The sequence below is a fragment of the Rhinatrema bivittatum genome, chromosome 3 (assembly GCF_901001135.1).
Source record: "Rhinatrema bivittatum chromosome 3, aRhiBiv1.1, whole genome shotgun sequence".
Taxonomy (NCBI): domain Eukaryota; kingdom Metazoa; phylum Chordata; class Amphibia; order Gymnophiona; family Rhinatrematidae; genus Rhinatrema; species Rhinatrema bivittatum.
In genome coordinates this window covers 213,827,297-213,851,359 of record NC_042617.1, presented here as the reverse complement: position 1 = coordinate 213,851,359, position 24,063 = coordinate 213,827,297, and the positions used below count along the sequence as shown (strand labels likewise).

General features: G+C 48.8%; 1 protein-coding gene across 1 annotated transcript in view; it reads left to right on the top strand.

The window, feature by feature from the left end:
• EIF2AK2 (eukaryotic translation initiation factor 2 alpha kinase 2) overlaps positions 1–24,063 on the top strand; it is a 357,779-nt gene that overhangs the window by 95,070 nt on the left and 238,646 nt on the right. Inside the window, exon 5 of the mRNA XM_029594168.1 lies at positions 12,263–12,398. Coding sequence (XP_029450028.1) covers positions 12,263–12,398 — 136 coding nt within the window. The remainder of the gene's footprint in view (positions 1–12,262; positions 12,399–24,063) is intronic.

The following is a 24,063-nucleotide window of genomic DNA, read 5'->3' as shown; positions in this document are numbered from 1 at the left end:
CTTTTCAGCTTGGAGAAGAGATGTCTGAGAGGGGATATGATAGAGGTGTTTAAAATCATGAGAGGTCTAGAACGGATAGATGTGAATCGGTTATTTACTCTTTCGGAGGTAGAAAGACTAGGGGCACTCCATGAAGTTAGCATGGGGCACATTTAAAACTAATCGGAGAAAGTTCTTTTTTACTCAAACGCACAATTAAACTCTGGAATTTGTTGCCAGAGGATGTGGTTAGTGCAGTTAGTATAGCTGTGTTTAAAAAAGGATTGGATAGGTTCTTGGAGGAGAAGTCCATTACCTGCTATTAAGTTCACTTAGAGTAGAGCTTTCCAAAGTGTGTGTCGTGACACTTTGGTGTGTCGCCTGAGGTGTGCCGGTGTGTCGCGCAAGCCCGGTGCACTTGACACACCGGCAAGTGGGAGCCAACGCGGCCGCCGGTGGAGCTCATCCCACTGGCGGCTGAGCACTGAAGAATCGCAGCCAGAAGATCGGTAAGGCCGTGGTGAGTTCACGTCACCACGGCCGAAGAAAAAGGGCACTTCTAAACGTGCAGGTGCTCCGCCTCCTTCCTGCCCACGCGGCCCCGGAAGAAAAATGTTGCCGGAGCCGCACGGGCAGGAAGGAGATGAAGCAGCCGCGTGCAGAAGAGGAGCCGCGTTGTTGCAGCGGGCGAGAAGAGGCCCGGTAGCAGGGGCCCCACCGCGGATCGGATCGGCCCGAGAAGATCAGGGCCGCTGCAGAGCCGATCCTGCAGCGACCCGTGAAGAGGAGGCCCAGAGGTAAGAGAGAGGCTGAGGGCCCGTAGAGCGCGTGTATGAGCTGAGTTGAGAGATTGGATGCGTGTATTAGCTGAGTTGAGAGATTGGGTGCCTGTATGAGCTGAGCTGAGTTGAGAGATTGGGTGCCTGTATGAGCTGAATTGAGAGATTGTGTGCGTGTATGAGATGAGTTGAGAGATTGGGTGCCTGTGTGAGTTGAGAGATTGGGTGTGGGAGTGAGGATCTCATTGTTTGCAGAGACAGCATGTGAGAGCCTGTGTGTGTGAGAGAGAGAGACAGCATGTGACAGTGAGAGCCTGTGCATGAGCAAGACAGCATGTGGGAGTGAGAGAGAGCCTGGGTGTGTGAGTCAGACAGCATGTGCAAGAGAGAGAGACTGTGTATGAATGATTGTATGAGAGAGAGAGCATGTGAGAGTGAGAGCCTGTGTGTGTGTGTGTGAGAGAGAGAGAAAGCATGTGAGAATGAGAACCTGACTGTATGTTTGAGGGAAGAAGATAGATGGAGAGAAAAGAAATAGAAAAAAAGACAATATGAAATGAATTGGCAAAAAAATAAGAAAGGGGAGGTGGAACAAAAAAGCCTGGGACCAACCGATTAGAAAACTAAGATCAGACAGCAAAGGTAAAAAAAAAAAGAAGAAATAAATTACTTTTTACTGATTGGCACATGTAATCTTTGTTAATGTCAAGAGTAGCACTTTCTCTGTGCGGATCTCACAATGTACGAGATCAACATGGAGGAACTGGAAACCCACGGGGCCTGCACAGAGGAGGCAGCAGAATGGGCTTCAGTGCCAATAGCAGCAATCAGCGCCTCCCCAATAACCATGCGGCATCAGTGGCAGCAGAGGAATGAGAGAGGGTCCGAGGTTGCTGGCAAAAGAAAGAGAGGGGGTCTGCCTTTAGTGTGTGCATGTGTATGAATGGGTGCCTGCCTGGGGGTGTATGTGTGTGAATGGATGGGTGCCTGCCTGGGGGATGGTGAGGGAGTGGTGTGAAAATGAATGGGAGCCTGCCTGGGGGTCAGTTTTAGTGTGTGAGAATGACTGGGAGCTTGCCTGGGTGTGTGTGTTTGTGTGAGAATGATTGGGAACTTGCCTGGGTGTGTGTGTTTGTGTGAGAATGATTGGGAACTTGCCTGGGTGTGTGTGTTTGTATGTGAGGGAGCCAGAGAGAGTGTGTATGAGAAAATCCAGGGGAGTAAGAGTTTGTGTGGGGGGTGTGTGTGGAGGGGGAGAGAGTGTCTTAGAGCCTGAGAGTGTGACAGTGTCAGTGTCTGTGAGAGCGAGAGGTTATGGTGGGTATAAGAGCATGAATGTGTATGTATGTGACAGTGTATGTGTGAGAGAGAATGGACATGTGAGTCTGTGTGAGAGAGGATAACCTCTGGGAAATTGTAAAAAATGTAAATGATTTTAATTAATAGAAATTCTATTTATCAGTAGTTTTAAAATATTCTTTTATTAGTATGGTTTTACTGTTATAACTGATGTTTTATGTTTCTTGATTTTGTTTGTTTTATGAGGAATGGTGGTTCTGTTTTTCCATTGTTAATACAGAGTCTGGCTTCTTGGAGTTTCCATTTCAGTTTTTGTCTAATTTGTGCTCCTTTATTTTGTATTCTGTATTTGGTGAGGGTCTGTCTCTGCTCTGTGTGTGTGACCATGATGAGAGATTCTGCTAGCATAGGGATCTATAGCAATCGGGTTTGTTTTGTTTCCTCAGTAGGTGGTGTATTGGTATTCTAGGACCCAGTGTAATATTTACCCATGCTTTTTCACAGGTAGGGTTATTGTTGTTTGAGTCCTTGGTGTTATTACTGTTATGTTACAATGGGATTGCAGTATAGATTTTGAGTGTCTTTTTTGCGAGGTTTTATTTTAGTTCACAATGTGCCTGGCAGTGGAAGGTGTTTGTGCTGCTGTTACTGTGAGGTGACACCAGCATTTGAAAATATCTTTTAGTATGATGAGCTGTAAGGGAAACATCCAAGCTCCATTGTTTGGGGGAATTTCAGTGGATGCACAGAGTTACAGAACTGGAGGTGCAGGATTTATATTGACATTCTGTCCCTTCCTATAAATTCCAGATTTCACTCTCATAGCCATATAGAATTAGTTGAATGAGGCTATCAAATAATTATATAGTGTGAAACTGGCCAGCTTTTTAAAATTATGCAGAAGACCCTTTGGACTTTTTTATTAACACCAAATATTCAAAAGCTGTGTTCATCCCATCAAGATCATATATCTCATTAAAGAGGTAAATTGAATAACACAATAACTTTGTTTTATTATTGTTACTCATAAATTATAACAATAACATTAATCTTGGAATATTATATATTTTTAATATAAACGAAAGGTTTTCACAAGATATGTTGTGTCGTGAAACATTTTATTATGTATATATTTAAGGAAACATACATAAATTGTCGAAATACATTTCGTTCATTTAACCTTTAACCTCCGGTTTGCTTGTAGACTAATTACTGTGTCCCGAAATTATGTTTGTCTAAAAAGTGTGTCACCAACATGAAAAGTTTGGAAAGCTCTGACTTAGAGAATAGCCACTTCCATTAGCAATGGTAACATGGAATAGACTTAGTTTTTGGGTACTTGCCGGGTTCTTATGGCCTGGATTGGCCACTGTTGGAGACAGGATGCTGGGCTTGATGGACCCTTGGTCTGACCCAGTATGGCATTTTCTTATGTTCTTATGAGAGGCAATAATATTAGGGAACTGATAGTTCGTGCAACATTACCTTCTTCACTCACACAAGAAGTTGAGACTCGGAACTTCATATGTAGACACTGTGATATGTGTGACACTGCATTTATTGGTACATAATGGCAACATCCCATAAATAGTCTCTGATAAAACTCGAAAAGATTGTACCATGAAGAATGTCATTTATTTATTTATTATACTACCCGTGTCCTTTAATTTACATTGGTCGCATGAACTGTTCTGTGCATGTACATATATCCAAGGTTTAAGCACTCATTGTACAACATTGCCTTGATATGAGACACAGTTTCTTTCATCTGAAATGGACTATACTTGAGTTTGTCTGGCAGTCAACAAGAGGAGGAGATATTGTGCAGATATTTAATTTGCACGAACAATTTTGGATTTTCTTTTAATAGTGTGGCTCCAGCTGGCTTGAATGAAACCATAGACTGACATTCTTTATGATTTTGATTCACCAATCACTGTTTTTCTGTTTTTTACATTTTTGATTGAAAAGTGATTTTCCTGTTGTTTGGCCCTTTAAAAATAGCATCAGCATTTGAGATGATTTCCAGCGGGAACTCAAAGCAACAAGATGCCAGAGATTTAACACATTCAGGAAATTTTACGGTGAATGGGTGAATATGTGTTTCCCAACAATATATTATGATCATCTGTGATTAGTATGTTTGGATGGTCCATAGTTCAATGTAATATTTAATATTTCCTACTCAGAACAAATGGGTATAGTATGCTCGTGCTAGCAGTTGGAGATGGATCTGATGTCAGCACGTGGTACGTATACCGCTGCAGGAAGTGCAGCAACTCAGTAATTTCCGTCTCCAAAGCAGTTTGGAGCTACCTCACGCTCGCTGAGCGTTTTTCCAAATTCTAACGACTAAATTCATAGAAGAATCCTATCTGAAGACGAGCCCCGCACTCCTGCGGTGATATCCTCGGGTCCCTCCCCAAGTTGAGTTTCCCGAGGTGATTTCCGTGGTCCCTCGGAGATACGAGCCTTGGTCCGGTGGCCGACTCGTGGCAGGGACCTAGCCCCCGAGTGAGAAGGGCTCGGGCGCGGCATAGAGGCAGCCTCGGTCCCGGTGAGGACTTGGCCCCCGAGCAAGACGAGTTCGGGCGCGGCCTAGAGGCAGCGGGTGCACTTCCTTGAGCACGGCGGTGACGGTAATCACCCTCTCCCCCCACAGCCGGAGACCGCCCGGGTCGCAGCCGGGAAGCGCCGAAGACCAGGTAAGGCGTACATCTTTACTTTTGCTGGTCTCCGAGGAAGCGAGGATTAGCGGGGTCTGCCTACGTGGCAGCCCGCCAAGGAGGTTGCCATTTTGCCTACCTGCTCACCGTCGCCATCTGCCCTGGTTTGCCGCCTCGCTCTAGCGCTCAGCCCAGACTAGGCTCACAGGCGACGGGCGCATATGTTAGGCGCCCGAAAATAATTGGACGCATTTTTGATAGAGGCGCACATTGAAGGGCGCACCTTGATACACATTGATTAGGCGCACGTTGAGAGGCGCACGGTGCTAGGCGCACATTCATAGGTGCATGTTGATAAGCGCACGTCTTTCGCGCATATTACAAGGCGCATACTTCGGCTGGGAGCGCACCAGCGCATAGAGATAACAGACGCGATGGAGCATATGAGAGCCCATGCGTCTGCAGAGCCGACACCTCCGGAATCAGGCATAAGAGCTCTAGGCCTCTGCTCAGCAAGCCACCTCAGAGCCACACAGAGCGAGGAAGCAGACTCCCTATGTGCCCAATGTGAGAAGGCCCTGGGACTTCCAGGCCAGGGCCGGTCCCAGCCCAGCGTACTTGCCAGTTCCTCAGGGAACACCCCGGACCTAGCAGGCCACGGTGAGCAGCTAGGGAACCCTAGAGACCTGGTGCCCCTAGGCTAGAACCTGCTTCGCTCTCCTGGGTGGACTTATTCAAGGGGATTCACGCCTTTGTCAAGATGCAGTTTGATCCCCGAATGGACCCATACGTACCGGATGACCCTGCCCCTGGACCAGCAAGACCTAGGCACGGCCACTCGTCACCCAGAAGCCCCACTTATAGGGATTCAGATTGCTCTGAGGAAGAAGGCGAGCTCCCTGAGGAGGGAGAACTTCCCTCGGGGATGGAGCCGTATCGAACCATGAGACACTTCTTTCTTAAGGAGGATCTCCCAGACCTGGTCTCTCAATGCCTGTTGGAGCTGGCTATCCCGGGCCACGGCACCCCAGGGGAACCTAGAATGAACCCCCTGCTGGAAGGCCTTCGTCAAACTGCCCACCACTTCCCCCTCCTACAAGCAGCACAGCAGCTAATCGATCTTGAGTGGAATGCACCGGAGGCCTCATTCAAAGGGGTTCGGGCCTTGTCTGGCATGTACCCCCTGGACCCGGCAACCAAGGAGCTGCTGGCATGCCCCAACGTAGACGTCATAGTTTGCGCAATTGTGAAGCGCACCACCAGTCCGGTGGAGGGAGGGGCGGCCCTCAAGGATGCACATGACCGGCGCATGGACGCCATTCTGAAACAAGCCTTTGAGGTGGCAGCCATGTCCCTACGAATCGCGACCTGCTGCACCGTGGTGACGCGTTCCTGTTTATCACAAGCCAGGAACAACACCCCGGGAGAAGAAATGGAATCAGCCCTCTCGTTCCTCACTGATGCTGCCTCCGACCTAGTCCGTACGGCAGCCAAGGGAGTGTCATCCTCAGTGGCAGCCAGGAGACAGCTCTGGCTACGAAATTGGTCAGCCGACTCCTCCTCCAAGACGCGCCTTACAAGAATGCCATTTAAGGGATCCCTCCTGTTCGGCAGCGACCTCGAGAACCTGGCTAACAAATGGGGCGCCTCTCCATTGCCCCGTCTACCAGAAGACAAGTCAAGGAGGAACCAGCGCCCTTTTCCTAGGCCATCCAGAGGTAGAAGCTCTTAACGCTTCAACCCTTACAGGGCTCGCTACCAAGCACCTCGTTCTCAGACCAGGAACCAGTCCTTTCGGGCCAGGCACAACAAGAGGAGAACTGGCTCGGGTTCGGGTCCCGGCCGCACCCCACAATGAGAATCAGCCGACCCATCTGGGGGAGGAAGCCATTGGGGGCAGGCTAACCCTATTCTACCGCAGGTGGGTCGAGATTACTTCGGACCAGTGGGTCCTCGCCATTGTCCGGAAAGGGTATTCCCTGGACTTCCTTCACCTCCCTCCGGACAAGTTTGTGGAATCTCCTTGTCCGCCCCTCAATAGGGCGGCGCTGGAAGCTACCTTGGGAAGGCTCCTGTCCCTAAAAGCCATAATCCCAGTGCCTGCATGGGAGATAAATTCTGGCCATTACTCCATTTATTTCATCGTGCCCAAGAAGGGGGGCACCTTCAGACCCGTCCTGGACCTCAAGTCAGTCATCCGGCACTTAAGGGTCCCAGGATTTCGCATGGAAACTCTGCGGTCAGTCCGAAGTGCCATACAGCCAGGGGAGTATCTCACATCCCTGGATCTGTCAGAAGCTTACTTGCATATCCCAATCCATCGGGATCATCAGGGCTACGTATGCTTCAAAGTCCTGGGACAACGCTTTCAGTTCCGGGCTCTACCCTTCGGGTTAGCCACCGCGCCACGGACCTTTACCAAGGTAATAGTAGTGGTGGCGGCGTCACTCAGGAAGGAAGGAATTCTCGTCCATCCCTACCTAGACGATTGGCTGATCAGGGCAAAGTCACCGGAGGAGAGCCACCGGGCAACCAACAGAGTTATATCTCTTCTGGAAAGCCTAGGATGGGTAGTCAACACAAACAAGAGTTCCCTACAGCCTTCGCAGTCGCTGGAATACCTCGGAGTTCGATTCGACACCCAGGGAGACAATGTCAGCCTGACCTCCAAGAGGAAATCAAAACTCCGGAATCGTTTGCAGACTTTGCTGAGCGCCACCCGGCCCACAGCTTGGGATTACCTACAGGTCCTCGGCCTAATGGCCTCCACTCTGGAAGTGGTACCATGGGCGCGGGCTCATATGAGACCGTTACAACGCGCCCTTCTATCTCGGTGGAGCCCACGATTACAGAACTACACCGTGCATCTACCTCTACCGGCCAGAGTACGGCATCAGTTACGGTGGTGGCTGCAGCCCGGGAACATGAGCCGGGGGCCAAAAATGTCCTCTCCAATCTGGACCCTGCTCACTACAGATGCCAGCCTGAGCGGCTGGGGAGCACACTGCGAAGAACTAACTGCCCAAGGGCGGTGGAACAGAGAAGAGTCGGGGTGGAACATCAACCGACTAGAGGCACGGGCAGTCAGGTTGGCATGCCTGCGATTTGTCCACAGACTTCGCAACAGAGCAGTCAGAGTGATGTCGGACAATGCCACCACGGTGGCATACATCAACCGACAGGGCAGAAGCCGACAGGTATCCTTAGAAATAGCCCCTCTGATGGCTTGGGCGGAAGCGAATCTCCAGGACATCTCCGCCGTCCACATCGCCGGGAAGGACAACGCCACGGCAGACTTCCTCAGCAGAGAAAGCCTAAACCCGGGGGAATGGCAGCTGTCGTCCACGGCCTTCCAGATGATCACGGATCAGTGAGGGACGCCGGGCATGGACCTACTAGCGGACAGGTCCAACGCTCAAGTACCCAGATATTTCAGTCGCAGGCGAGACCCTCTATCCCAGGGGATCGACGCCCTGGTACAGCCATGGCCTCAGGGGATCCTGCTATATGCCTTTCCCCCATGGCCCCTGCTGGGTACCATTATACACAAGATTCAGCGGCACAGAGGCCTAGTTCTGGTGGCCCCGGACTGGCCAAGAAGACCCTGGTACGCAGACATGAAAAGACTACTGGCGGGGGATCCTCTACCCCTGCCTCCTCACAGGGACCTGCTGCGGCAAGGTCCCATCCTCCACGAGGATCCAGCTCAATTCTCTCTTACGGTCTGGCCATTGAGAGGGCTAGACTGAAGAAAAGGGGATACTCGCGGCCGGTAATAGATACACTCCTCCGTGCACGCAAGTTCTCCACATCACTAACTTATATAAGGATCTGGAGAGTATTTGAAGCCTGGTGCGAAACTCGCAGCACCAATCCACATGCCGCTAAAATCCCCATCATTTTGGATTTCCTGCAAGATGGGCTCCAGAAGGGTCTGTCCCTCAATTCAATCAAGGTTCAGTTGGCAGCACTGTCCTGCTACGGCCCCAGGAGTGACGGCAACAGCATTGCCACACACCCAGACGTTTCACGTTTCCTGAAAGGAGTCAAGCATATTCGCCCGCCACTGAAGTGGCCAGTGCCCCTGTGGAACCTCAACCTAGTTTTGGAATTCCTAGCGGGACCTGCCTTCAGACCCCTCCGAGGCCTGTCACTCCGTTTGCTAACCTTGAAGATGGTGTTCTTGCTGGCCGTGTGTTCAGCACGCCGCAACTCAGAGCTACAAGCACTGTCCTGCCGTGATCCGTTTCTCAGGATCACCCCAGGGGCTATCCATCTTCGCACGGTTCCTTCCTTCTTACCCAAAGTAGTCTTGCACTTCCACCTTAACCAAACCATTTCCTTGCCAACCATGGAAGGTTTGAAGAAGTCGGAAGAAGGTCCAATACTGCGCCATCTCAACATCGGCAGGCTGCTGTCCAGATACCTGGCCAGGGAGGATACAGCATTTGCAAGGGCAATCCTAAACGGACCTCGGGCAGCCTCCCACCCAGTCAGGGAGTAGCTTTTGTACATCCCATTTGTTCTGAGTCCATCTGCTACACACTAGGAAATGGAGAGATTACTTACCTGATAATCTCGTTTTCCTTAGTGTAGGCAGATGGATTCAGCATCCCGCCCGGCTGCCAATATACATGGGGATTCACCGATTCAAGGTAAGCCATGTTTTCTTACATCTCCTACATTCATTTTTGTTTTATTACATGATTGGATCTGATTGTTTTCTATACTTGTGCATTTATAAAATGCAATAAATATAAAATAAATTCTGATTAATAAGGAATTTTTAATGCTGGTAAGTGCTTGAAATAATTGAGGTAAAATGTTTTAAAATGTCATGCATGATGCATAATGGCTGTTGCAAATTACTTAGAAAGCCATTCTAGGGTGCAGTATATGGTATTATTTATCAATAAGAAAACAACTAGTAGGTCTCAGACCTGAATGCCTACAGCCCTCCCATGTTAACCTTGTGCCCACCCAATAAATCAATTCTGGCTACGCCACTGTTTCAGACTCTTTTTGAGGGCATCCTATACAATTGTTTATCTTTGTCAGTAAGAAATCTGTGAAATATTTTTTGAAAGGATAAAAACTTCTAATTGTAATTGTTTTTTTTCAAGTTATGAATTGCAATCTGCTTCTCCCTGGAAAGCTGTACACTGTTTTCTCTAGACTAGACTGATCTGACATGAAAAATAACTGATGGTTGGTAGTTAGTTGCTGGCAGAGTTTAACATTTTAAAACAGTGTTTCCCAACCAGTGTGCCTTGAGACCTGATCAGTAGGGATGTGAATCGTTTTTTGACGATTTAAAATATCGTCTGATATATTTTAAATCGTTAAAAATCGTTAGAGGCGCGATACAATAGGAATTCCCCCGATTTATTGTCAAAAATCGTAAATTGATTTTTGCCGTATTGCAAAGTGGCGCCGGCCATACGACCATACGGCCGGCACCATTTTGCAATACGGCCCCAGTGCAGTAGGTCACTCCCGGACCCTTGCTGGACTTTTGGCAAGTCTTGTGGGGGTCCCGAGGCCCCCCCAAGCTGGCCAAAAGTCCCTGGGGGTCCAGCGGGGGTCCGGGAGCGATCTCCTGCGCTCGTGACGTCGGGGGACAGGAACCAAAATGGCGCCGGCACTATCTTTGCCCTGTCATATGACAGGGCAAAGGTAGCGCCGGCGCCATTTCTATTAACGCAGCCATGGCCCGAGAGTGGAAGATCACACCAGGACCCCCCCACTGGACCCCAGGTAATTTAAAACATTTTGGGGGGGTTCGGGAGGGTGGGGGATTTATTTTAAAGGGTCGGGGTGGGTTTTAGGGTTGTTTTAGTGTGCCGGTTTTCCCGCCCTCCCCCGATTTACGATTTAAACAATTTAAAAAAAAACAACACCGCGACGATCAGATTCCCTCCCCCCCCCCCCAGCCAAAATCGATCGTTAAAACTATCGATGACACGATTCACATCTCTACTGATGAGGTATGCTACAGAAACGCCACGCCTGATGCTCAGATCCAGGCTAGCTCCTGGATTCTTAGCACCTCGTAGCAACAAGAGTCACCAGCGGTGGCTTTAAAACATGTAGGAGCTCCTTTTCTGAAAGCATGTGTAATCATGGTGCCTTCTCTTCCTAGAAGCATGAGTGTTGCAATTAATGGGCAGCATCTAGGGCACAGATAGCTGTGACCTGTTTTGTGCAGCATACATCACCTCCTCCTCTTTCCAGTCTCCTCCTTTGAGTTCTTCCAGCCCTTATCCTATCCCCAGGCTGAGTGAGATGGCAAGAACGTGCACTGAGCACTGGAAATGACTAACTCTCAGTGTTGGGAGCAGCACTGGTGAAGGAGCTCTGGCAGTCACATGCAGTAGCCAAAGTAACTAACAGAGCTGTCTGCCCACACCACACTGTCTTCTCCCTCATCCTGCACTTGTATATAGACAGGCCAATGGAATACAAACATGCTAAAAACATATGAGTGCCCGTTTTCCCAATGCATGCCCACCTCTCCTGGGCACGCAATGCAATATGCTAATGAACTGCCGTGTTAAAAAGGATGCATTAGGGGAAATTGTGCATCCCTAGCATGCCCTTTGCATCGGGCACCCAGGAGATGTGGCTGTGTGCGAGTTAGGAAAACGGACGCTCGAGACGAGAGTCTGTTTTATCCTGCGGCAGCTAATGAACTGACATAATATACTCGCACAATATAAATGGCCTGGAGCATGTACCTGGGTATATATTGCGCGTTCAGAATTTTTTTTTTCAGGCAAGTCTTTTTAATTTTCCATGGTGCTGCTTTCTGCAATTCCTCCTACTTAGTATCGTGACAATACTAAGTAGGAGAAACCACAGAAAAGCAGTATGTTTTTGCTCTTAAGCTGAGCCCTTGATGAGGAGGCATAAAATCTTCCATATTAAAAAGTGTACATTGGGGGTAACAGCTAATAGCCTCATCTACATGGTATTTACATGTGATGAGCGCTATTAGTTAGGCTCATGTTGGGACACGCTAATCCTATTACTGCATCTGGAGTCATTCTAGATGTCCAAAATGCGGGTCCAACCACACAGTAAGCTGTGCGTGAGCTGGTATATTGTGATGGTTTCATGTGTCTCTACCCCCTTTTAAAATTTGGATGAGAGACTGACTCTTTTTTTGAGCTTAGAGTCCTTTGCATATGTGTGCACTGCCTGCTCCATGAAGACTGGTATGCCACATAACATTTTTATTAAAGTAGGTATGCTTTGGGCTTGAAAAGGTTGGGAAACACTGTGCTAGAAATCTAAATTTAGGAAACTTTTGAGGTGTTTTATTCAATAGATCATATAATCCATCAGTGTGAACCCATGAAAATATTTTCTTCAGAAAACAGTAGAGAGATAAGTAGTTAAATTTTGCTTTGCAGATGGAATAAATTGAAAGAAAACAGGCACAAATTACCTTTTGTTATTCACTTAGGATGTTTCTGGGAAAAAATTAGAAAATGCTGATTGTGATTACTAATATAGAAGTTTACTGTTTTTAAATAGATTTGTTTACCGGGCAATAGTTGATGGAAAAGAATTCATGGAGGCAGAAGGAAAGACCAAAAGGGAGGCAGAACATAAAGCTGCTCGCTCTGCCCTGATTGAATTGGAATCTGCTTCTACATATGTAAACCCAGAGGTATGTTCTTACCAATGTGTCTTTCATTTTAATCTGAGATGGATATTTTGCTGCAGCAGCTACACTTCCACAAATATAATAATTATAATGTATAATAAATAGAAATGGGAGGGCTTATTTTCTGTCCTATTTTTGTAATGTTTTGTAATGCTTGTGATTTCTGTGACTATATCGTTTCTTTGGGTATGGCTATCAGTTTGAGTGGACCAGAGAAAGAGAGAGGATGCCAGAAGTCACAGATCCTTTAGTTCGAAGTTGAGGTTATAATAAATACATTTGGTTTCTAAGTCAATGTGAAAATCTCTGTCTTGGCAAGAATGGACCTGTAAAAATTCATTATTGAGCTGGTTTTAAGCAGAACTAATGGAGTTTGTGGTATTTCTGAGTTTGTTTTTGCAAGCTGCAATGCCCAGATGTTATGTTTATGAACATGGAAGAAAAATACGAGTTAATACACATAAAGTGTAATCATGAAACTTTGTAGCTTTCAAGTAATGTTCTAAAGAACTCATCCCTGTTTAAAAGGATAAGGTCATTAAAGGTGAACAGATGTAAAGTTTGGGTTTTGGATTTGTTACTCTTTTTTTTGTCTCCCTAGGAGCTCTCTAATTCTTCTTTCCTTGCAGGTAGTGTCTTCAGATCACAGGAGTCAGGTGGCATCTATTAGACTAACTAATTTATTGAAGCCTGAGCTTTTGAGGATTAACAAGGCTATCCCTTTAAATTGTCTTTGGATGGTTTGTCTTGTGCATACCATGATAGTAATGAGTAATTTCAAAAGCTCTCGCCACAAATCCCATTCTTCCTAGTTGCTCCCAAAGAGATGACCCCCTTGGTTTGCGTCTTTGATTGCAACCAGTCACCCATGGCATGCTTCATCTTAAGGCATGTCTTCTAATACAGGCCAGTGTTTATTCTTCCAGTTCATGCTGAGCTTCAGACTCTTAAGTGTTCCAACACCCCTGCAATAGAGTTGAAGAAAAACAGTGCTAAGGGCCAACATTTAAGACAAGGGCTGCAATTGGGATTGTTGCCACTGAAGTGGAGGAACAAAGGGGGTTACCTCTTTGGGAGTGACCAGGATCACTGAGATTTGAGAGGTGGGCTTTTAAAATTGTTTTATTATGCTATGGGTTTTATCAAGGATGGAGATGTGGAGATTTCCTAGCGTGTAGCAGATGGACTCATTACAAATGGGTATAGTGTGCTCGTGCTAGCAGTTGGAGACGGATCTGACGTCAGCACGTGGTACATATACCCCTGCAGGAAGTGCAGGCGCTCAGTAATTTCCGTCTCCAAAGCAGTTTGGAGCTACCTCACGCTCGCTGAGCGTTTTTCCAAATTCTAATGACTAAATTCATAGAAGTCCTACCTGAAGACGAGCCCCGCACTCCTGCGGTGATACCATTGGGTCCCTCCCCCCAGTTGAGTTTCCCGAGGTGATTTCCGTGGTCCCTCGGAGGTACGAGCCTCGGTCCTGTGGCCGATTCGCGGCAGGGATCTAGCCCCCCGAGTGAGAAGGGCTCGGGCGTGGCATAGAGGCAGCCTCGGTCCCGATCCGTTCGCGGTGAGGACTTGGCCCTCGAGCGAGACGAGTTCGGGCGCGGCCTAGAGGCAGCGGGTGCACTTCCTCGAGCGCGGCGGTGACGGTAATCACCCTCTCCCCCCGCAGCCAGAGACCGCCCGGGTCGCAGCCGGAAAGCGCCGAAGATCAGATAAGGCGTACATCTTTACTTTATTGGTCTCCGAGGAAGCGAGGATTAGCGGGGTCTGCCTACTTAGCAGCCCACCTAGGAGGTCGCCATTTTGCCTGCCTGCTTGCCGTCACCATCTGCCCTGGTTCGCTGCCTCGCCCTAGCGCTCAGACTCAGCGCACAGGCGACGGGCGCGTAAGTTGGGCGCACATTATTGATAGGTGCACGTTGCTAAGCGCATGTCGATAGGCGCACGCTGCTAAGTGCACGCTGTTTAGCCCACGTTGATAGACGCACGTTGCTAAGCGCACGTTGATAGGCGCACATTGCTAACCGCACGTTGCTAACCGCACGTTGATAGGCACACGTTGCTAAGCGCACGTTGCTAGGCGCACGTTGATAAGTGCACGTTGACAGGCGCCCATTGATAAGCGCACACTGATAAGCGCACGTTGATAGGCGCACATCTTCGCGCATATTACAAAGCGCATAGAGATAACAGACGCGATGGAGCGTATGAGAGCCCATGCGTCCGCAGAACCGGCGCCTCCAGAATCAGGCATAAGAGCTCTAGGCCTCTGCTCAGCATGCCACCTCAGAGCCACACAGAGCGAGGAAGCAGACTCCCTATGTGCCCAATGTGAGGAGGCCCTGGGAGTTCCAGGCCAGGGCTGGTCCCAGCCCAGCGTAATTGCTAGTTCTTCAGGGAACACCCTGGACCTAGCAGGCCGCGATGAGCAGCCAGGGAACCCTAGAGACCTTGTGCCCCTAAGGCTAGAACCTGCTTCGCTCTCATGGGTGGAATTATTCAAGGGGATCCATGCCTTTGTCCAGACGCAGTCTGATCCCCGAACGGTCCCATACGTACCAGATGACCCGGCCCCTGGACCCTCAAGACCTAGGCACGACCACCCGCCACCCGGAAGCCCCACTTATGGGGATTCAGATTGTTCTGTGGAAGAAGAAGAGCTCCCCGAGGAGGGAGAACTTCCCTCGGGGATAGAGCCGTATCGAACCATGAGACGCTTCTTTCTTAAGGAGGATCTCCCAGACCTGGGCTCTCAATGCCTGTCTGAGCTGGCTATCCTGGGCCACGGCACCCCAGGGGAATCTATATTGAACCCCCTGCTGGAAGGCCTTCGTCAAACGGCTCACCACTTCCCCCTCCTACAAGCAGCACAGCAGCTAATCGATCTCGAGTGGAATGCGCCGAAGGCCTCATTCAAAGTGGGTCGGGCCTTATCTGGCATGTACCCCCTGGACCCGGCAACCAAGGAGCTGCTGGCGTGCCCTAAGGTAGATGCCATAGTTTGCGCAATTGTGAAGCGCAACACCATTCCGTTGGAGGGAGGGGCGGCCCTCAGGGATGCACATGACCGGCGCATGGACGCCATTCTGAAACAAGCCTTTGAGGTGGCAGCCATATCCCTACGAATTGTGACCTGCTGCACTGTGGTGACGCATTCCTGTTTATCACAAGCCAGGAACAACACCCCGGGAGAAGAAATGGAATCAGCACTCTCGTTCCTCACTGACGCTGCCTCCGATCTAGTCCATATGGCAGCCAAGGGAGTGTCATCCTCGGTGGCAGCCAGGAGACAGCTCTGGCTGCGAAATTGGTCAGCCGACTCCTCCTCCAAGACGCGCCTTACAAGAATGCCATTTAAGGGATCCCTCCTGTTCGGCAGCGACCTCGAGAACCTGGCTAACAAATGGGGCGCCTCTCCGTTGCCCCGTCTACCAGAAGACAAGTTAAGGAGGAACCAGCGCCCTTTTACTAGGCCATGCAGAGGTAGAAGCTCTCAACGCTTCAACCCTTACAGGACTCGCAACCAAGCACCTCGTTCTCAGACCAGAAACCAGTCCTTTCGGACCAGGCACAGCAAGCGGGGAACCGGCTCGGGTTCGGGGCCCGGCCGCACTCCACAATGAGAATCAGCCGACCCATCTGGGGGAGGAAGCCATAGGGAGCAGGCTAACTCTATTCTACCGCAGGTGGGTCGAGATTACTTCGGACCAGTGGGTCCTCGACATTGTCTGGGAAGGGTATTACCTGGACTTCCTTCACCTCCCTCCGGACAAGTTTGTGCAATCTCCTTGTCCGCCCCTCAAGAGGCGGACAAGGAGATTGCACAAGGAGAGGCGCTGGAAGCTACCCTGGGAAGGCTCCTGTCCCTAAAAGCCATAATCCCAGTGCCTGCATGGGAGATAAATTCTGGGCATTACTCCATTTATTTCATTGTACCCAAGAAGGGGGGCACCTTCAGACCCATCTTGGACCTCAAGTCGGTCAACCGGCACTTAAGGGTCCCAAGATTTCGCATGGAAACTCTGCGGTCAGTCCGAAGTGCCATACAACCAGGGGAGTATCTCACATCCCTGGATCTGTCAGAAGCTTACTTGCATATCCCAATCCATCAGGATCATCAGCGCTACTTACGCTTCAAAGTCATGGGACAACACTTTCAGTTCCGGGCTCTACCCTTCGGGTTAGCCACCGCGCCACGGACCTTTACCAAGGTAATAGTAGTGGTGGCGGCATCACTCAGGAAGGAAGGAATTCTTGTCCATCCCTACCTAGACGATTGGCTGATCAGGGCAAAGTCACCGGAGGAGAGCCATTGGGCAACCAACAGAGTTATATCTCTCCTAGAAAGCCTAGGATGGGTAGTCAACACAACAAGAGTTCCCTACAGCCTTCGCAGTCGCTGGAATACCTCGGAGTCCGATTCGACACCCAGGGAGACAAAGTCAGCTTGACCTCCAAGAGGAAATTAAAACTCCGGCATCGTTTGCAGACTTTGCTGAGCGCCACTTGGCCCACAGCTTGGGATTACCTACAGGTCCTCGGCCTAATGGCCTTCACTCTGGAAGTGGTACCATGGGCGCGGGCTCATATGAGACCGTTGCAACGCGCCCTTCTATCTCGGTGGAGCCCACGATTACAGAACTACACCGTGCATCTACCTCTACCGACCAGAGTACGGCATCAGTTACGGTGGTGGCTGTAGCCCGGCCACATGAGCCGGGGGTCAAAAATGTCCTCTCCAATCTGGACCCTGCTCACTACAGATGCCAGCCTGAGCGGCTGGGGAGCACACTGCGAAGAACTAACCTCCCAAGAGCGGTGGAACAGAGAAGAGTCGGGGTGGAACATCAACCGACTAGAGGCACGGGCAGTCAGGTTGGCGTGCCTGCAGTTTGCCCACAGACTTCGCAACAGAGCAGTCAGAGTGCTGTCGGGCAATGCCACCACGGTGGCATACATCAACTGACAGGGCGGAACCAGAAGCCGACAGGTATCCTTAGAAATGGCCCCCCTGATGGCGTGGGCGGAAGCAAATCTCAGGGACATCTCCGCCGTCCACATCGCCGGGAAGGACAATGCCACCGCAGACTTCCTCAGCAGAGAAAGCCTAAACTCGGGGGAATGGCAGCTGTCGTCCATGGCCTTCCAGATGATCACGGATCAGTGGGGGACGCCGAGCATGGACCTACTAGCGGACAGGTCCAACGCTCAAGTACCCAGATATTTCAGTCGCAGGCGAGATCCTCTATCCCAGGGGATCGACGCCCTGGTACAGCCATGGCCTCAGGAGATCCTGCTATATGCCTTTCCCCCATGGCCCCTGCTGGGTGCCATTATACACAAGATTCAGCAGCACAGAGGCCTGGTTCTTCTGGTGGCCCCGGACTGGCCAAGAAGACCCTGGTACGCAGACATGAGAAGGCTACTGGCAGGGGATCCTCTACCCCTGCCCCCTCACAGGGACCTGCTGTGGCAAGGTCCCATCCTCCACGAGGATCCAGCTCAATTCTCTCTTATGGTCTGGCCATTGAGAGGGCTAGACTGAAGAAAAGGGGATACTCGGGGCCGGTAATAGATACACTCCTCCGTGCACGCAAGTTCTCCACATCACTAACTTATATAAGGATCTGGAGAGTATTTGAAGCCTGGTGCGAAACTAGCAGCACCAATCCACATGCCGCTAAAATCCCCATCGTTTTGGATTTCCTGCAAGATGGGCTCCAGAAGGGTCTGTCCCTCAAGTTAATCAAGGTTCAGGTAGCTGCGCTATCCTGCTACGGCCCCAGGAGTGACGGCAACAGCATTGCCACACACCGAGACATTTCACGTTTCCTGAAAGGAGTCAAACACATTCGCCCGCCGCTGAAGTGGCCAGTGCCCCTGTGGAACCTCAACCTAGTTTTGGAATTCCTAGCAGGACCTGCCTTCAGACCCCTCCGAGGCATGTCCCTCTGTTTGTTAACCTTGAAGATGGTGTTCTTGCTGGCCGTATGTTCAGCACGCCGCCTCTCAGAGCTACAAGCACTGTCCTGCCGCGATGTGTTTCTCAGGATCACCCCAGGGGCTATCCATCTTCGCACGGTTCCTTCCTTCTTACCCAAGGTAGTCTCGCACTTCCACCTCAACCAAACCATATCCTTGCCAACCACGGAAGGTTTGAAGAAGTCGGAAGAAGGTCGAATACTGCGCCATCTTGACATCGGCAGGCTATTGTCCAGATACCTGGAAATGTCGGAAGCAGTACGAAAGACGGATCACCTGTTCGTCCTACACAGCGGGAAGAGGCAAGGAGAAGCGGCCTCACGGGTGACAATTGCTCGCTGGATCAAAGAAGTTATCAAGGCAGCCTACGTAGAAGCGGGAAAACCACCACCTCTACGGGTCAAGGCTCACTCTACCAGAGCGCAAGCGACCTCCTGGGCAGAAAATAGGATGCTGTCGCCTGCAGAGATATGCAGGGCAGCAACGTGGTCCTCCCTCCATACCTTCTCCAGATTTTACCATCTGGACATCCAGGCCAGGAAGGACTCAGCATTTGCAAGGGCAATCCTAAACGGACCTCGGGCAGCCTCCCACCCAGACCGGGAATAGCTTTTGTACATCCCATTTGTAATGAGTCCATCTGTTACACGCTAGGAAATGGAGAGATTACTTACCTGTTAATCTCGTTTTCCTTAGTGTAGGCAGATGGACTCAGCATCCCGCCTGGCTGCCGATATACATGGGAATTCACCGTTTCAAGGTAAGCCATGTTTTCTGACATTGGGCATCGACCCTACCGGGTGTCGACGCCTTCCGGTTGAGAACACTGTTCAGTCAATTGATCGGTCAGTCACACATATATCCATAAAGCTTTTGCAAGGAAGATTACTGAGCGCCTGCACTTCCTGCAGGGGTATATGTACCACGTGCTGACGTCAGATCCATCTCCAACTGCTAGCACGAGCACACTATACCCATTTGTAATGAGTCCATCTGCCTACATTAAGGGAAATGAGATTAACAGGTAAGTAATCTCTCCATTTTTTGATTTTTGATTGTTTTATTATCCTATGGCCTGCTGGAGTGTGGGCACTGAGAATTATTAGATTTTTATTTGGTTGTATTGTTAGGATATTGATATGTAATGTATTTGATGTAATTTTTTTTTTTTTTTATTTTCTCTTTATTGAATCTAAACAAAATAAACAAAGGATCTACACTTTGCACAGAAATTAGAAATTAAATCTTTGCAATCAGCTTTTATGATATCCTAGGTAACAATTATTACTATTTAGTCCCCAAATTCAAAGGAAGAAGAGTTTACTACTAATAGGAGCTTCGAAGAAACAATTTGATGTAATTTTTGTTGTATTTTTTTGCTATGTTTGTAATGATTTGAGTATTGTTAGTAGAAAAGAATGGAATAAGTACAAATATAAAATCTAAGAAAGCTCAATGTGTGGCAGTTAAGATTCAATGCAAAAAGGCAGAATCATGCATTAGGGATGCATATATCCATGAAGTATGTATTGGGGTTGGGGAAGTGAGTGATATACTACTGTATATCATTCAGAAGAGAGACCTCAGGGTGATCATATCTGATGACTTCAAGATAGCAAAATACTACAACAAGGCAGTGGCCAGAATCAGAAGAATACTAGGGTAACCAGTAAAAAAAAAAAAAAAAAGTGATAATGCTTCTTTATAGATCCAGAGAAAGACTGTCAAAATTCTACAAGTTCTGCTCCAAAAGCCTAATGACATGAGATTTGGTTCTTTTTTATCATATGACAACTTAATGTTTACAAGCTTATCCTGGGTTGTTTTGAATTCCAAATTTACTTTGGGTTGTAATCAGATTTTTGAACTATCTGTCTTGTACCATGGCTGGTATAACTTGAACATGCATCACTAGAAATTAACCATTTTGATAAGACTGATTCTCCTAGGACATGCAGGATGGTAGTTCTCACACATGGGTGACATCATCAGATGGAGCCCAGCACGAAAAACTTCTGTCAAAGTTTCTAGAACTTTGACTAGGCATACTGAGCATGCCCAGCATGCCACTATCCAGGTGGGGTCCCCCTTCAGTCTCTTTTTTTCAACGGAGCTGTTGCCTCGTGGGTTTTTGGAGCTCTGCTCTTTAGTATTTTTTTTCAGTACTTTTCTGTGCCAGGACCTCTTCTCCTGTTGGTGCTTCAGGGTGGCATGGTAAGTTTTTATACCTTCTTTGCGGTCAATTCCCAACTGTGCCGTTCCTCAGTATCTGCCAGTTATTGACTGCTCGCTGGCTCTTTATCATGGCGGGTTTTTGCCGATGCCTCTAGTGTCCGTGGACCATGTCTATCATGGATCCACATAAGGGTGCATCCTCTGCCTGGGGGTGTCGCACAACATCCGGGGGTATCATCTTTGCAAACAAATGACCCCCAACGGTCATCGGGCTCGGCATGATAAAATGGAAAAACTCTTCGGGTCTAGAAAATCTGACCCTTTGATTCCGGTGTCGTGCACCTCTACACCCAAAGATCATGGGTAACCGATGGAGCTACTTCCATCGGTGTCCACTCCCCCTCTGACATTCTCGCGTGACCATGGGGCTGGAGATAGGCCTTCTTCAGCATCGTTGCACTCCAGGACCTCAGGATCATCTCCGTCCTCAGCGTAGGGGAAAGATTGGTCCAAGCACTGTGGGAAACCTCAGAAGCATTGGCACCGATCACCATCATCGCACAATGCCATACTCAGGGCAGCACTGGGGTCCGCCGTGCTGCCCCCAAAGTGACCCTGTGGAGAGGAGGCATCGACCGCCATTGTACCCGGGAGTCCCTGCTGTTCCCCATTGACATTGGTGCTGTGTACCGAGTCTCCCTGGGGCACTGGGGAGGCTCCAATGATGCCTCGTCCTGCCCCTTCTCCCTCCATCCTCGCTTCGGCGGACTTTTAGGAGGATCTGGATTGCAGGGTGCAACAGGCGGTGCTCTGCGCCCTTCAGGGCATTGAGCTGCCGGCTCCACCATTGCTCCCGGTGTCTGAGCCTGCCCTGTGATGCTAGCGCTGCTGCTGGAGCGACTCAATATCCTCTTGGGCGTCCTGCCCACACAGCTGCTTCTGACACCTCCTTCTGACACCTCCTCGATGCCCCAGTGGCCGCAGAGTCCTCCTTTCTCCAGTGTCCCCATTATGGGGTCCTCAGAGGAGAATGATGCCTCCTGTCTGGGGGCCCAATTGCCCGGTCCCTCGGGGACCTCAGAGCCCTCGAGACAATCGGTACCTCCAGTTCCATCAGTGCCGTAAGTGCCTTTGGTTCTGAGTCTGGGACAGTCACTTTGAATATTTAGTGATGCCCTTTGGCCTGTGCAATGCCCCGGCTGTCTTCCAAAATTTAATGAACGACATTTTGCGGGACCTCTTCTACAAATGTGTCGTTGTATACTTACATGACATCTTGATATTCTATCAAGACATGACCACTCATCAGGAGGATGTCAAAAGAGTGCTGCAAAGACTCTGCAAGAATCAACTATATGCCAAGTTGTCTAAGTGTGAGTTTCACAAGGAATCAGTGCCTTTCTTGGGGTACATTGTTTCCACCCAAGGTTTCTAGATTGACCCCACAGAAGCTGGAGAGCATTAGGAAATGGACACAACCAACATATGTCTAAAGACTCTCAGACGTTTCCTAGGTTTCACCAACAATTGCAGAACACTCACTGTTCCGCTTACAGCCATGACGAAGAAAGGTGTCAGTGTTGCCAATTGGTCTACGGAGGCAATAACTGCATTCCAGAAATTAAAAGATGCCTTCTTGAGCAAGCCATGCCTCCGACACCCGGATCCAAATAAGCCCTTCATTGTTAAGGTCAATGCCTCAGACGTCAGCGTAGGGGCCGTGCTAAGCCAGGCCGGTGATTCCAAGGCCTTACACCCATGCTCATTTTTCTCCCGTCGCTTCTCACCAGCAGAGAAGAACTACGAAATAGGAGATAAAGAGCTCCTGGTAATAAAGATGGCATTCGAGGAGTGGCGCCCTTGGCTCGAAGGACCACAACATCAGATCACAGTCTTTACAGACCATAAGAATCTGGAGTACCTCCGCCACGCACAGCGCTTAAACCATAGGCAAGCGAGATGGTCTCTGTTTTTCAACAGATTCGACTTTGTGCTGATATACCGCTCTGGAGATAAAAACTTCAGAGCAGATGCCCTATCTCGCTCATTCCTCTCTGAGGACATCCCAGATGAACCACAACATATCATCGACCCGAAAAGAGTTATCTTGGCAGCTACTCACTCAGTACCTGTGGGTAAAACCATTGTACCCAAGAATCTAAGAAAAAAGCTGCTAGCATGGGCTCACGACTCCAAACTGGCTGGACACCCTGGTCAACGTAGAACTTTGTCTAAACTGCAAAAGTTTTACTGGTGGCCTACCATGAAGGAAGACACATTCTCCTACGTTGCTTCCTGCGCTAATTGTGCCAGACAGAAAACGCCAACCGGACATCCTTGGGCCCTACTGCAACCCTTGCCAGTACCAGACGAGCCATGGACACACATTGCTACAGACTTTTCTGATAGAAACATAGAATTGACGGCAGAAGAAAACCAAACGGCCCATCCAGTCTGCCCAGCAAGTTTCACACTCTTTTTTTTTTTTTTCATACTTATCTGTTTCTCTTGGCTCTTAGTAACCTTTTGGTTCTATTACCCTTCCACCCCCACCATTAATGTAGAGAGCAGTGTTGGAGCTGCATCTAAATGAAATAACTAGCTTAAGTAGTTAGGGGTAGTAACCGCCGCAATAAGCAAGCTACACCCATGCTTGTTTACCCCGACTATATAATTCAATCTTTGTTGGTTGTCTGTATATAGATCCACTTTTCTTCATTCCCCCTGCCGTTGAAGCAGAGAGTTATGCTGGATATGCATTGAAAGTGAAGTGTCAGTCTTTCTCCCCTGCCGAAGCAGAGAGCTATGCTGGAAATGCTTGAAGTGTCAGTCTTTCTCCCCTGCCGTTGAAGCAGAGAGCTATGCTGGAAATGCTTGAAGTGTCAGACTTTCTCTCCTGCCGTTGAAGCAGAGAGCTATGCTGGATATGCTTGAAGACTTCCTCCCCTGCCGTTGAAGCAGAGAGCTATGCTGGATATGCTTGAAGACTTTCTCCCCTGCCATTGAAGCAGAGAGCTATGCTGGATATGCTTGAAGTGTCAGACTTCCTCCCCTGCCGTTGAAGCAGAGAGCTATGCTGGATATTTATTTATTTATTTATTTATTTATTTATTTATTTAAGGGTTTTTTATATACCGAGGCACGTTTGCAAAACATCACCTCGGTTCACAATGTAACATAACTTAGCAACAAGCTTTACAATAATATCATTTTTTAACAGGGAGTGGGTTAACAATTTTGGAGAAGATAATATGAAAATTATATACATATGTACATATATGTTTAACAAGGGAGTTAATCAAAACAGTCGGTAGGATTTATTTATTTATTTATTTATTGTTTTTGTTATACCGAGTTTCATGATAGGCATCACATCAACCCGGTTTACAAATAACAAGGAGTGTAAAGCATAACGTAACGTAAAAAACAATATTTTCAATAAGAACCTTGAACTTTAAATACAGTGAATCAGAAAAAGGGAGAGGGAAAGTTACAAAAAACAAGG